The sequence below is a fragment of the Gymnoscopelus microlampas genome (assembly GCF_963454915.1).
Source record: "Gymnoscopelus microlampas genome assembly, chromosome: 4".
NCBI classification, from domain to species: domain Eukaryota; kingdom Metazoa; phylum Chordata; class Actinopteri; order Myctophiformes; family Myctophidae; genus Gymnoscopelus; species Gymnoscopelus microlampas.
The window spans coordinates 44,259,327-44,274,671 of record NC_139941.1 but is presented as its reverse complement, the minus strand read 5'-3'; the positions used below and the strand labels follow the sequence as shown (position 1 = coordinate 44,274,671).

The window sequence follows — 15,345 nt, the reverse complement described above, 5'->3', positions numbered from 1 at the left end:
ATGTGTTGTTGTGGAGGAGATGGGCAGAGTTCAATGGCGGCCGCTCGTGTTGTTTCGGCTCTGTTCGGCTCAAGCCGTCGCCGTTCGGTGTCGGTGGTGTGCACGGTAAACGGTACGAAAGTGATTCATCTTCCGTTTTGTCCGAAATGTGGTGAGTGTAATAAATTATGTGGCGACGTGGAAACAGTGAAGTGAGCAATGATAGGTGCCCTACGCCATAGATATAGAAACCTAGATACCTCATTGGCCTCTGCAGTTCATTGGAGCGACTGGTATCGCAATACCTTTGTGCTTCCGCCCTCAGTCGCGTGCGTCACAGACGGGGACGTTCAGTAGCCTAACCGAACGTCCCCTTCTGTGACATTCAGTAGGCCTCTGATTGGCCGCCGCCTACCGAACGTCCCCTTCTGTGACGCACGCGACTGAGGGCGGAAGCTGGTGCGCGCCCGAGATACGAACGCTTCAGAACCGAAGGAGGCGTCTACCTTTATATGTCTATGCCCTACGCCACCCGTAAATTGAGAAAGTCGGCCATGGCTACTGTTTTCGCGACATGTCCTATGGCGGCGTTGTGTTTACTCGATTACAGAGCTGTGGCTATAGCGTCAGCGGTGCGCGGAAGTAAGTTGTCGTTTATATAATTAGATTGGGGAGCATTGGTAAACTGGGTAATGGGCAGGTTGGTGTACAGAAAATCTTGGTGGAACTGGAAATGAGGATGGCCAATAGCCTCTCTTCCAAAGCACGTCATTACCCGACACTGCTACGAAAGCCATGTTGTAATTCAAACACTGGTGACAGAGCAATATATTATACTGTATATGGGCTTATGATCAGACCATGTGACTGGTATATTCTAATCTAGAAAAGGATCTATGTCTGGCTGGTGAAAAAAAAAGTAATCTTACATCTTCCCACAAATAAATGACACTGCCTTTATATGACCATACCTGTCAATCCTCCCATTTTCCCGGAATTCTTCAGTATTTTACCCTTCTATCCTGTTGTCCTCCCGTTTAAATACTTTCCAGTAAATCTCCTGTATTTGAACCGTGGTTATCTACTGTATCCGGTAAATTCCACACACTCATGCACGCCCGCCCGCACACACACACACACGCACACACGCACACACGCACACACACACACACACACACACACACACACACACACACACACACACACACACACACACACACACACACACACACACACACACACACACACACACACCTACATACGCGCACACACACACACACACACACACACACACACACACACACACACACACACACGTGCGCACAGAGACATTTTCTGTATCTGCTCTAGACCAGATAAGTTAATTGATCCAAGTCTAGATTGGCGTTAACAAATAACCTTTCTTGTATGCTTTGAAATGCTTTTTTATGTCCTTAACTGCCTTTGTATGCCCCATATAAAGCATTGTGAATGTATTCCGTGTATGAAATGGGGGGGCACAAATACATTTGCCGTGCCTTGATATCAAGTACAAATCCACTACTTTTGTGCAGCATCAAACTCAACTTTTTATTTTTTTTCACAGCACATAATCAGGTATAATAGCTTATCTTTGCTGTGGGGCAGAAACCCCCTATCTCCATATTTTAACCTTTTCTGTTTTTGTTTCGTAAATTAATGCCCTACTTCATCATACTTACTACAATATCATACACAAGTAGCAAAATAGCTGATCTACAAGCTCAAAATGAGCCTTATAGATCTGCAATTTTAGCTATTTTTTTTATTTCAATCCTGAAAAGTGACAGTTTTGGACATATTAGGCTTCCACGTTCCACCCGATAGCAACGTTATACTACCTTGCCTATACTTCAGGAGGTGTATTGGACTTTTATGACCACTCTCAGCTGTCTCGTTTCTAGCTTTATAGTCACCAGACTATGGCCATTGTTTTTACAAATGAGCCATTATAGAGAAATATGGAGCCTTTGTTAAACAACTGCATGCCCAAAATAGCTTCCAATGACTTGTTTTAGTTGCAGACATCCCCATTTCCTCCCATTAGTCATCCAGGGAGCCTTCACAGCTGCCTTTGTTTAGCGGTGTTTTAAGAGTGGCCTGGCAGCTGCTAATCTGGTAGGATGTGTAAAAAAAAAAAAGAAGAAAGAAAAGGAGATCGCTTGGGGAGGTTGCGTCCTTTAAATTAGATTATATTCGCTTTGAAAAAAATGTGTGCTTTTGGAACTTGGCCATGGCCCCTGTTTGTCTCGTAATTTAGATCAGAGACTAGTCTTTTTACACACAGGCTAATGGTGTTACAGAGAATGTACAGCCAAATGTAAATCATGTGCTGCTGTGTTATTTTGAATTACCGTACATGTTGGCCTGCTGGTTGTGTCCTGGAATGCTGCATGCATGCTTTGGGGACGATGCTTTTGGTATGGTCACTGTGGTTTATTCTGTCAGTATCATGTCAGTATCATGGTCAGTAACTCAGTATCATATCAGTATCATGGTCAGTATCATGTAAGTATCATGGTCAGTATCATGTCAGTATCATGGTCATTTTCATGGTCAGTATCATGTCAGTATCATGGTCAATATCATGTCAGTATCATGGTCAGTATCATGGTCAGTATGTCAGTATCATGTCAGTATCATGTCAGTATGTCAGTATCATGGTCAATATCATATCAGTATCATGGTCAGTATGATACTGACCATGATACTCACATGATACTGACATGAAACAGGGGCAAGGTCAAAATTACACAATATGTCAGGTGGAATTGGCATAGTTTGACAACTGCATAGTGTTGGTGGAGATTCTAATCTGATTGATCACCCCCCCCCCCCCCCCCCCCAAAAAAAAGCCTTGCCTTTTGCCGGGCTACAGTTGTACATTGTTCTTAATTACTTTTGTGTGGTTAAATAATAGGTTTAAAAAAATCCCTCTACTGGATGCATTCTTTCTACTTTAAAATATTCAGAGTTAGTTATCATTTATGCTACATGTCCTTGTCCACAGCTTTTGTCTTGTAACTGGAATGTGGAATCATTCACTATTTACCCAGTTATTTGGCCAAGATACAAACAAACAGGTACAGTCAGTAGGCCTATGCGCACACGCGCACGTTTGCACGCACGTTCTCTACTTGATCTGCGCTAAATGCTAATTGCAGAAAAAATCTGTGTGGAGGAGATGAGGTTTTCAATCTGCTATCTGTTGTCAAACCCGCACCCTAACCCTAACCGCACGCGGATGCCACATAGTCGGAGAAAAGGTCTAAAGGATTAACGCATGCCTCCCCAGCCAGATATATGCTTAGTCATACAATGGTATCACATATCGAAACTAGCAGATGTACAAGCTCACAATGCGTCACATCTGCGACATGTTGTGAGCTTGTAGATCAGCTATTTTTGGCACACAACACCATTTTACGACGGAGCATAAATTAAGCATAAGCTGTTGAACTACTGTCACAATCTGGGAATGCTAAACCCCAGCTCCGCTTCCAACCCACTCCATCCCATTGAGCACAAGGCATTGTTCTTAATCAGAACCTTGAGATTAATTCCAAGAGGCTGTTGAATTTAATTAGAAATTATTCTAAAATTAGACCACATCTACCAGCTGTGGCAATTAGCACAGCACACTCAGGGGCTTTCCACCATTTACAGTTTGTGGCACTTGTGTCTCTGTGACTCTGCCTGTTTCATTGTGTGTGGCAAGTGTGTTTAGTATGTGTGTTTGTGCATTTGCATGAGTCCACTATATATATATATATATATATATATATATATATATATATATATATATATATATATATATATATATATATATATATATATATATTCCCCAATGTATGAGTGTGTGAAAGAGAGAGAGTTGCATATTGCATTTTCTAAGCCTGGATTCCCAGCCATATGTATTTGCATGTGAATATTCCTGGGGACAATTAGTGAAAACTGTAGTTCCATCACCATGGGGAGCCATCTAATCTAAAGCCCTCTATTTAAACAATGGAATATCTTTATGTTGTTATGAAGGGTTCAAAGAACAGCCTAATGTACACTGTGTCTCTGTGCACGTATTATTTAAACGTATTTGAAGCCACGTACATTGTGTTATTCAGCACTCTATACTTTAAACAGTTTCAATCAGCATATATTAACCTGCCCTAATACTGGGATTATGTATCCTGTTGTTTCTCTTGTTCATATAGGCATTTTTCTTCCAATTCTATTAAAGTGTCAAATCACAACAAGTTATCTCAAGACACTTTACATGTAGAGAAGAGACCCGACAGTCCCACCCTGAGCAAGCAATTTTGCGACAGTGGCAACTAAAAACTCCAGAAAACTTCCAGACATCTTGGAATAATCTTCCTAATGGTAGTGGAAAAGTTGGCCTTATGGTGGCACAAGAGCAAAGGCCATTGTGTCTCTAAAATATGTATAGGAGCAATCATCCTAGCAGCGTGAAAGTGCACAGACAATTACATGGCAACCCAGACAGTAGTTTTTGAGATTTGTTGATTGGGACCAAAGTGATGAATCTGGACGGACGGACCAACCGACCGACTATCCACCATCCACTAACCAGCTGGTACCCTAGCATCCCTATTCTGGGGGGAACATTCAGAGGTTTTAAATGGCTAATGCTGCGTTCACACTGGCAGATACAAAGATGCAGGCTATCATTCTTTTTCAATGGACGCCAGCGACACGAAGATACAAAGATACATCCAACGCTTGTAGCTGCTACAGCTACAGAGCGACAAATATGTTGTGTAGCTTTGTGTCTTTGTATCTTTTGTGTCTGCCGGTGTGAACGCAGCATAAGAGCTGCTGGCATTCTTAGATGTACACAACAATACTAGCCACACACACACACACACACACACACACACACACACACACACACACACGAGCGGGTGAAAAACATAATCTAATCATATTGAGCAGTAAAAATGAACAGCATTTTATAGCTAATGCCTATACTCCTTCGTACAAAGGTGTTTCGTATAAATCAGGCTTGAAGACAACAACAAGACAACAGAAGCAGTGACAGGCAAGCATTTGTGTGTGGTACTACGTTCATGATTGCTGTTTATATTTGGCTTCAGTTTTACTCTGTGTCTGGATTACTGTGATTACTGTGTATTTTTGAAACTATCAGTCACGTTGTAGCGCTACTAAAGAGTTATTTTAGTCGCAATTGAGTGAGAATGAATTTGGCAGTTCACTGCTGTGACTTTGTTCATGTCATTGAAGGAGATGAGATGGTGGGAGGCAGCCAAGTACAGGTAGGCTTATGGCCATGTACATGTATGCCACACTGTTATGTCGGGGTGTATTTCTAGAACACTCAATTATGTGTGTGTGTGGTGGGGGGGGGGGGGTCTACTCTTGTGTGGGGGTCTGGGGGGCTTAATTGTATTAGTTGTATATGGCACTCTTGCTGACAAAATTGTATTGTGTTGTAGGTTTTGCTACTTTTTGCGACAGGTTGTGTTTATACATGGCCACAAGAGAGGGATTTCAGAGCAGTTCCTCCTGGAGGTTGGTTTGTGAGACTAGTACCTCTCCTCATCCAATGTCTCTTTAAAATAACGTCTCTTCAAAAACGTAAAAACTGCTTTCACTCTCTTTTACTGCTGGCAGAATGAAGCCAGGCTGAAACAAAACTAAATATATCACACCCACCTTGAACGTCTGACCAACGTCTAACCAATCACAATAGCCAAACTATACTCTCGGAGGCGCAGAACAGCAGAATACATTTCTGAGCAGGCCCTCCAGAAGTTCTGAATGAATTACATCATTTTGTAGGTATTTGCCTGCTGAAACTGAAGGAAGTTCAAGTTCGGCTGGAATATGCTACGCATATTAGGTGGCTGTCACACTGAGACGTCGGTAGAAATGTGTTCAAATCATTATTTTCCTATGCAGTGCGCCTGACATGCGCTACTCTTGCCCACATCACAGTTCTCGTAGTGGTTTTTAGACATGCATAAAAGTTTAAATAATATTTACTGAAAAGTTTAAAATATTATTCTAAACTTTTCAGTTCAAGGCACAGTCACAAAGTACAGAAGTATTACTGGCAACAACAAAAAAAAGCTTTCTGTACAGCCCCTGTTTGCCAAGATTTGCCGAGAAGAAATGTTATAGTTAGCCTAGTTTGTCTCAAATTGTCTGTGCTGGCGGGGGTGTGGTATTCACTTTTACCCAGCCAGTCCACAAATATTGTGATGACCGGCAGGATTTGACTTCCATGGGGAGAAGTCATGACCAACAACTTTTTAGGAACAACTCTTTTATGAACAGCTTTGACTGCTCGGGAACACATCTACACCAACTCAACTCACAATTGCTCCCTGTAGCTAGTCTTATCACTGATGACCTTAATCATACATTATACAAAATAACATTTTTGAAAATTTCGCTATAATGGCATGCCCAAAATAGAGATGCCAGGGCTAAAGTGGTTAAGCTTGTGTGACCCGTGACGCTTGTGTTTTTTTATGTTGACTTTCAAAATTCCATATAAATAGTGTCGTATAACGAGTGCTGTTGTTGACAATGTGTCCTCCTGTGCTTGAGCGCTATGACACTTAATGACGTCTTGTGGTGTTCTGAAGCTAATAGGCCACATCCTCATGTCACAAGGGTCCACCATTCCACCAGTTGTACATCTGACAGAGAGTAGACCGAAGCCAAGATCCAGACTCTTGCTATAAAATTAATTGGCTGTGGCACCAGGCAGGCCTTTCCTAATCAAGCATGTGGCCGGGGGTTAATTTAATTTTGTCAAGCCTCCAGAGGGTCAACATGTGGACGCAAAGCGACCATTTCCTTGCAATGGCGGATTACAGTGAAAACATCAGATCTACATGTTCACAACGCGATGCAGCGCTATATGAATGATGAATGAATATGTGAATTTCGCATGAGTGCACACACAGGGTCGTGAATGGAGCAGATGAGCAGGCAAGGGTTCTCTGGTGGTTAGAGAGGTTGCTCTGGGTATAGAAGCATACATGCATGTTTGATCCCTGCAATAATGTGTCAAAGAAGGACATAAATAAGAAAATAAATTAAGAATTCTGTGTGTAATATGACAATTGAAGTACTATATATAGCACTCTATGAGAATACAGGTTCCCTATTACCCTCGACTTTATAACACAATGATGTATTATCCTTGCATTCATTCTCCATTCATTTCAGCCCTGCGTTATTTTACAACTGCAGTAGTGGTGACCTTTCCGCCGCAGCTTGAGTTGTGGCGGAGGCAGGAAATTAGGTCAACTCCTACCTCTACCGCATCTTGCCACATGCACCTTAACCTTTATTTAACCATGGATATTGGCTGTTATTTGGCCAATGAAACAGTTGGGGCACTTGGGTCAGGTACCAGTAGCCAAGCGAGGGGGGAGGAAGGTTCCCATCTTTCCAACTAGAATTCAAACCCGCAAGCTCCTGCAGGTCACAAGCAGCTCACAGCCAGCTGCCCTCCAATATTTACTCTAGGTCATGTACCGTTCCCCAGTGACGTGGGGGCACAAGATGTGGGTGGATGTTTACACTACCTACAGGGCGTCAGACAGCTCTCTGCTTGTTCACTATGCTCTGGGTGATGCCCCATAATGTCAGCAGATGTGTGATCACCGACCGTTAATTCAGAAGTAAACATAATGGCTGACAGTCTTCCTACAAAGCCGCCCGTACCAATGTTGTGTTATTTAGTGAAACATTGCAAAAAAGTCTTTCAATGCTTGCTCTGTTCTTCCCCGATAATAGCCTGTGAGGCTAAGGCAAAGGCATGTGTGACTGGACTTAATCTAACTGGAGCCGTTCTTGGAGGCCAGTATCAATCAATTTGACGTTAACCGTATGATGTCAGAGATTCACCGCTTTTAAACCCTGTCTTATTTTCTTTTCAGTGTATTTAGTTAAGACTGACATGCATTTCTAGTTATTGGGTAATTTACGTAGTGGAATACTTTTAGTACCTGTTCATGGGGGCTGAACTTGACCTCCACTAGCCCCGATGGGATCTCTCAGCCAAGTTATCACATAGTCTGTAGGGTCCCAGTCAGTAGTAGGTGGGCTATGTAACTTGATAAACCTCAAGGATTGGGGGGGGGTTGATGATTAAATTCCTCTGGCCAATGAATCTCCTTTATCACTCTGTCTGGGCTATTGTTCTAGCTGTTAACGGCGCGTTGCCGGCTCTCTCGTGGGCACGCAGCGGCATTTGCACCTTCAGAGCTGCGCCCCGCCATAGTAATGGTAATTAATTTGAGCCCCGACATTTGAGATTCATGTGGGGGCTGATCATTTCGGCTGGGGGCTTAGGACCCGACGCCCCCATGGTATCGGAGTCTATGCCTGTGATGTATTGTACAGTGTGTAAGTTAATGATGGGACACCTCTAATGTGACAATTGGTTTGGTTCTGTGTTTTCAGAGTTAATACTGTAGATGTGAATGTTTAAGGAGTTGACCTAAGGTTAGGCTGTTGTCATGTCATGTCCTGAGCAGTCATTTGTGTAATAAAGAAGACACATGCTTTAGGTTTACCTCATGCATTTATTGTCTCCGCCAGGCCGAAGGCATGGTGGACAGTATGTTTTACCCTCCGTCCGTCCGTGTGTGTGTGTGTGTGTGTGTGTGTGTCCCCGTCTGTGAACACTTAACATTGGTCAAGCTTCACGTGACATCACAATATGTAATATAAATAGGTAAGACAGAATTAATCAGGAACGGTACTTTCTTTTACCACCTCGCCTGGCGGAGACCTGTGCTCCGAGGAGCACATTTTCTAGTTTAGGTTGTTTCTGTTGGATCAAACAAAATAAATAGGGTTAGGGTAAATAAATTGCACAGTCGGGACAGTCTGCACCCATAGTTAACCTAATCTATAGACTCTTTAGGGCTGGTATGTCTCTCCTGTCAACAGTAAAGTTAGTATCAGACAATATCAGACAACTATTATGGGTTCACAATCACTGCTCTAAGACCACCAAAGGAAATTAAAAACACACCTAAAGAAAATAAGAAATGCATTTGGGGTTTCATACACTGCTTGTACCAACATTGCTTCTATGTCGCTCTCTGTTCCTGAGACATGACTAAATTAGCTAATTATGACCTTCACCTTGATTGTGATCTTGACCTTTGACCTTTTTGAGCCAAAAGTTAATCATATCTTTGTTTTTGTCTCATTAAGCCAATAATTTGATGACCAGCAGCGGTTCCGGTAGGAGACACAAAGAGTCTCCTTTGTGTCTCCTATCGGAACCGCTGCCTACCTGTCCGCTGGTCATCAAATTATTGGCTTAGGAATGCAACAAAAACAAAAAAATATCCATGAATTCAAGTCTTCATGGGGTGACTAATCGATAGATTTTTTTTTTTGGGTGAACTATCCCTTTAAAGTAGCTTTTTGTGCCTTTTTCACAAGTCAGGTGGTTCGTTTTGCAAAGTCTTCACGGTAGGTACCGTAGGATCTCCTTGGCCGGTGGTAAATCTGGCATCTGGAGTCTGATCATGCATTTTAATGAGCAGCAGGTAGCTTGTGTGTGCACGAGAATTGGAAAGAGAAAATGCACAGCCGTCCTTTCTCCATGCAGGCTTCCCCCTCCTGCCACTTCTTTACTATCTACATCACCTCATCCTTTCCTATTCATCCAGTCACGCTTTCCTATTCATCCATTAGTGTGTGTGTGTGTGTGTGTGTGTGTGTGTGTGTGTGTGTGTGCGCATGTGCGCATGTGTGTCCATTTGTGAGAAGATCCCCTGCTGTGCTTCTTCTGTACAGTGCACGTGTGTGCAACCGTGGTTGGCTGGCAGTAATGGTGCATTTGCACGCGTACAGTTCATATGTGATGATGGGAGCATACTGGGGGAGGCTGTGTGCGCACGTGGGTGGGTGTGCACCGGCTGCTCCGAGAGACGGTCCTGCTCTGCTACTAACTGGCTGATAGATGGGGAGGAGGAGGAGCCACCTCCGTGACTGTTGCTGCAGGGGAAAAGGGAAAGATAGAAGAAGGGGTGGTGGGGAGGGGGGGGGGGTAAATAAAGGAGGGATACAGTTATAGTGAGAAAGAGAAAATTGAAAGAAAGGGAAGAATACAAGAGGGGGTCATATTATGTACAGTATGTGAGAGATAGGAGTGTGTGTGTGTGTGTGTGTGTGTGTGTGTGTGTGTGTGTGTGTGTGTGTGTGTGTGTGTGTGTGTGTGCGTGTGTGTGAGAAAGAGAGAGCGAGAGGAGAGACACAGAGACAGCAGGGGGAGGAGAGGGCAGCAGCAGGCAGCAGTGAGCGCTGCATCATCACTGGAGCCCCTAGTACAGCAGTGGAGTGGATCTAGCGCCGGTACAGTGACTGGCTCTCTCCCTAATCTCCTCTCTCTCGCTGTCTCACTCCATACACACACCCACCCTCACACACCCCCACACTCACACGCCCACACCCACCCACCCCTCCCCACCCACCCCACACACACACACACCCACCCACTCACTCACACACACACACACACACACACACAGAGAGGAACTCAGCCGGCAGCCTCGCAGGCACACGAGAAGCTTAGAATTACAGACCGAGCTCCAGTCGACAATATCCATCACCTCTGGATGTTTGCTTCTCTCAACTCATCTCCTCTCTATCTGTCTCTGTAAATGCCTGGGGGGGGTTTTGGATCTGCCTACCAGATAACTACACGCTTTGGCTCTCATTTGAACTGTGGATGGTGGACTGTGTGGACCCTGGATGTGTTCAGCTACTTCTACAAGCGTTTCCAATGACCCTGCATGTGGATTGTGCACCAATGCCGAGTTTTCGTCCGATAAGGCGCCGTCAGCTGTTCTGCTGTGTTTGCACGGAGGAGTGCTGGACCGGGACTGCTGGGGATCTTGGCGTACTCCCCTGTTTCTACCGGTGCTAGGGGAACAAAAGTGGACGGCTGGATATTGTGTTAGTTGCTTGTGTGCAAGCTTAGGGTTTGCTTACCTCAGTGTTTGGCAGTGACGGTGGGGGGGCAGGGGGGTGTACTGTCAATAGTGAGGGGACGGTTTGCACTGCAGTTATTTGTGTGTGGTACAAACCAATGACCCATGGTGTACACTGGGAAGGGTTCTTTTCTCTCTTAAGCTCACACACACACACACACACACACACACACACACACACACACACACACACACACACACACACACACACACACACACACACACACACACACACACACACACACACACACACACGCACTCACACATGCACGCACGTACACACTCACTCACTCACTCACTCACTCACACACACACACGCACACACGCACATACACACACCTTTTTCTACACGGCTGCAAAGTGCGGAGGTGGATTGGTTTTATTTACCTTCCTTGGTACACAACTATGGATTACTACCACTTGGAAGACTGCCACATTACCTACTCACAGTAAAAAATACAGTGGATGCTCTTGGCACTATTTGTTAAAGGCACAAGACGCAGGATGGGAATAGAGAGAGTTGCGATGGCCGTGTTGAACTGAAAAGCACCCCCCCTCTCTCTCTCTCTCTCCGTCCCCTTCCCCACCACCCTCCAGTCAGTCCAAACATGAACTCTTCTTCCACAGATGTGAACCAAAGTAGCTCCCCCCTGCTGTTCTGTCTGCTGGGCTCCGTTGGCTACTCTCACAGCCTGGACACGTGTGTGCTGGAGGTTTCCATCATCCTCTTCCTCACCGTGCTCATCATCACGGGAAACCTGGTGGTCATCTTCGTCTTCCACTGTGCGCCGCTGCTCCACCACCACACCACCAGCCACTTCATCCAGACCATGGCGTACGCGGACCTATTCGTGGGGGTCAGCTGCCTGGTTCCCTCCCTGTCCCTCCTCCATTACCTCCGGGGCCTGAACGAGGAGCTCACGTGCAAGGCGTTCGGCTACATGGTCTCAGTGCTGAAGAGCGTCTCCATGGCCTCGCTGGCGTGCATCAGCGTCGACCGCTACATCGCCATCACACGCCCGCTGTCCTACGGCACGCTGGTGACTCCGTGCCGGCTGAGGGTGTGCATCGTGCTCATTTGGGTTTACTCTGCCTTGATCTTCCTACCGTCGTTCTTTGGCTGGGGGAAACCCGGCTACCACGGGGACACGTTCAAGTGGTGCGCCATGTCGTGGCAGACCAACCCGGCCTTTAGCACGTTCATCGTGGCGCTGCTGTACGCGCCCGCGGCGTTAACCGTCTGCTTCACCTATGGGAGTATATTCCGGATCTGCCGGCAGCACACGAGGGAGATCACCCAACGCCATGCCCGCTTCAGCTCGCAGATGGAGGGCGAGAGGAGGCGTTCAAACGAGGGCTGTCCGGACAAACGCTACGCCATGGTTCTCTTCCGCATCACCAGTGTGTTCTATGTGCTGTGGATGCCATACATCATCTACTTTTTGCTGGAGAGCGCGGGGCTCTATCACCACAAAGTGGCCTCATTCCTGACGACCTGGTTGGCAATCAGCAACAGCTTCTGTAACTGTGTCATCTACAGCCTGTCCAATAGCGTGTTCCGCAAAGGTCTGGGTCGTCTCTTCAGTCCCCTACTTCCCTCCTGTCTCGGCTGCACGGAGGCAAAGAAGGCTCCATCTCCCACTGGCCCTCCTCCAGACCGTACCAGATGCCAGGTGTGACTGCAAACCTAGGAGGGCTACAGTTTGATTTGGTTCCGAGGCATTATGTTCTGCACTCTGTGCGTGTGCTTCGCTTTGAGTTGCATAGCATGACACAGGTCTTTTTGGTCCCACACTAAGATGTGTTGAGGACCCCTGTGTGAGGCACAGAGAGGTGCCTGTGTAGATGCCTGACAGCGCTGTCCTGTCATAGAGGCAGCTTGGAGAAGGAGTCTGTGAAGTTACTCCAGTTATTTTCTGGAACGTTCTTCAGTGTGCCGATGAACTTTCACGTTTGTTTTAGATCATGGTGCAAGGACAAGGAGTGAAGATATAGTCGCTAACTAGACGATTAACATATTTAATAGAAGGAATATGATGCACACTAAAAAGGGTGTTCATTTCGAGGGATTAATGCACTGACTATTATTTATGTTGGTTTTGAGGCACCAGTGCACCTGCACTCACTCAAGGACCCCAAATACAGAAAAGACGTGTGCAATACAACATGTGTTGTGCAGTCAATTGAAATGCAAAAACTAAATTGTTTAAAAGTCTTTTCAAGACTGAAGATTTGTTATTGTCTTGGTTCTTTTAGGGTAGTTTAGTGATGCAAAACATTTATTGAGAAACACTTGAAATACACTACTGATCCGGTTGCTTAGGGAACCATATGTGTTATTAAGTTGTTAACAAAAAACAAGATTTAAGGAGGATTGGTCTCCAGTCCGTTACCCGGAGAAAGGTTCGAGGTTTATTCTGACACTTATGTGTATTTAATCTAGATGCAGGCTCCAATAGTGTTTACATAGTCTAGATTTTCACACACACACACACACACACACACACACACACACACACACACACACACACACACACACACACACACACACACACACACACACACACACACACACACACAGACACACACACACACACACACACACACACACACACACACACACACACACACACACACACCCACACACACACACACACACACACACACACACACACACACACACACACACACACAAAAACTGATTTAGGAATAAACTTTATTTTCCAAGAAGGCCGCGGAAATGCCCACTAGGAATGACGTGACCAGAAGACAGCATGCGTCCTCAGCAAGAAGGAGAAATAGTTTTTATTCAGAGAGTTTTATTCTCTGTGTGTCTCAGGTTTATCACCAGTTATTTGTTAAAGTTAATTCATACTTCTGAACATTTTTAAATTAATGAAAATTTTAAATACAAAGATTGCGACACTTGTCGAAAGGGTCCTGCTACGAAGTATGAATTAGTCTTTAGGCCTCTGAGCTGTTGCCTTTCTGCTTGTCTTGAGATAGCAGAAATATTTTACAGCAATGATAAGAAATCAGTGACGACCTTCCTATGTCTCTCTGTAATAGTTGTGATTGTTAAACTTGAGTTATATTTAGGGTATCTTGTACCAAAAGTAAGCATAACTCAGGCTTAAGTATCCACAAGACCTAAATACACGTTGTATGCTACAATAGTTCTTGCTTTTCTCTCATATGACCTGATTATTCATTGCTGTTCAGAACAGTGTAAAATGGAGGAAGCAGCGGCTTGTCTTTCATAAGAGCCACCTCTTAGCTTAAGGGTCAGAGGACGTCCTGTGGTTTACTGACATGCTGTAAGACATGTAAATATACTTTGCAGTTTAAATATTTAAACAGAGGCTAAGTAAGCTCTTTGTGGGTTTCAACACCTATGTCAATTAGACTTCCGGGTATCCAAAATGTTTTACGCCAGGAGTGTTTGGGCATAATGCATTGCAGCATGGGGCATAAATGTATACTGTACACACTACATCATGTACATAGTGTAAAAGGTTAAAGGTGTGGAAGCAGCTCGATCTTGTTGCTTCCACACATACATCGGCCTGCAAGAGCCCAGCCTATCAGGCCAATGTATATACCAAACAAGGAGTAAAATGTCAAATGGTCATTTAACATACAGCATAAATAGGAATTTATTTATCTGAGCAGTCATGTAAAATGTTTGATGCGCTCGCATACAACCCCTAAGCCCCCGAAAAAAAGAAAATGCTATGCAATAGTATTTCAATGTATACAGTATCTGTTATGAAGAAGTGAAGTTTATTGCATGATTCTGTTTTAGAAAGTGTGACATCTAGGTACCCAATTGTTTGATTATGCTACTGATGTGATGCAGTGGCTAAATCCTTTTATTGGAACCTTCATATTTAACCACTTTCAACCTGGCATCCCTATTTTGGGCATGTGAAAATTTTCAAAAAGAGCTTGAAGATTGGTTATTTTTGCAGTAAAATAGGGCTTAAGTGGTTAAATAGGTACATTCTTATAGGGTTACTGAGGTGCTAATGGCAGTATTTTGATTGCCCTGCTCCAGAAATGACCATGTACAGTAGTTCAAAGGAACATGTTTCTTCTCGGATATATTCTTTCCTTAACAAAAGTGCGTGGAGATAATCTCAACTTTTGACATGTCTAATATCCTGTCCTTCATGTGTTCAGCCTGTGATGTCAGTCATCTATGATTGTCATCTGTGACACATCTATGACGTATAACTCCACATTTTGGGGAAGGTTTCAGCTCGATCAGAGCCCTTAGAAATTTTAAGTTGAATATTTTGAGTATAACATGTGAAACTGGTACTTTTGTGGTGAA

General features: G+C 44.5%; 1 protein-coding gene across 1 annotated transcript; it reads left to right on the top strand.

Moving 5' to 3' along the window:
* The first annotated feature begins 11,387 nt into the window (after window positions 1-11,387).
* On the top strand, window positions 11,388-14,976 carry LOC311042931 (putative G-protein coupled receptor 21). The gene has a single exon (XM_084054033.1). The coding sequence runs from the start codon at window positions 11,618-11,620 to the stop codon at window positions 12,686-12,688; it is 1,071 nt and encodes a 356-aa protein (XP_083910159.1). The 5' UTR covers window positions 11,388-11,617; the 3' UTR covers window positions 12,689-14,976.
* The last annotated feature ends 369 nt before the right edge of the window (window positions 14,977-15,345 follow it).

Coding starts and splice junctions, on each gene's coding strand:
- LOC311042931 (XM_084054033.1), top strand. CDS start 11,618: ATGAACTCTTCTTCCACAGATGTGAACCAAAGTAGCTCCCCCCTGCTG.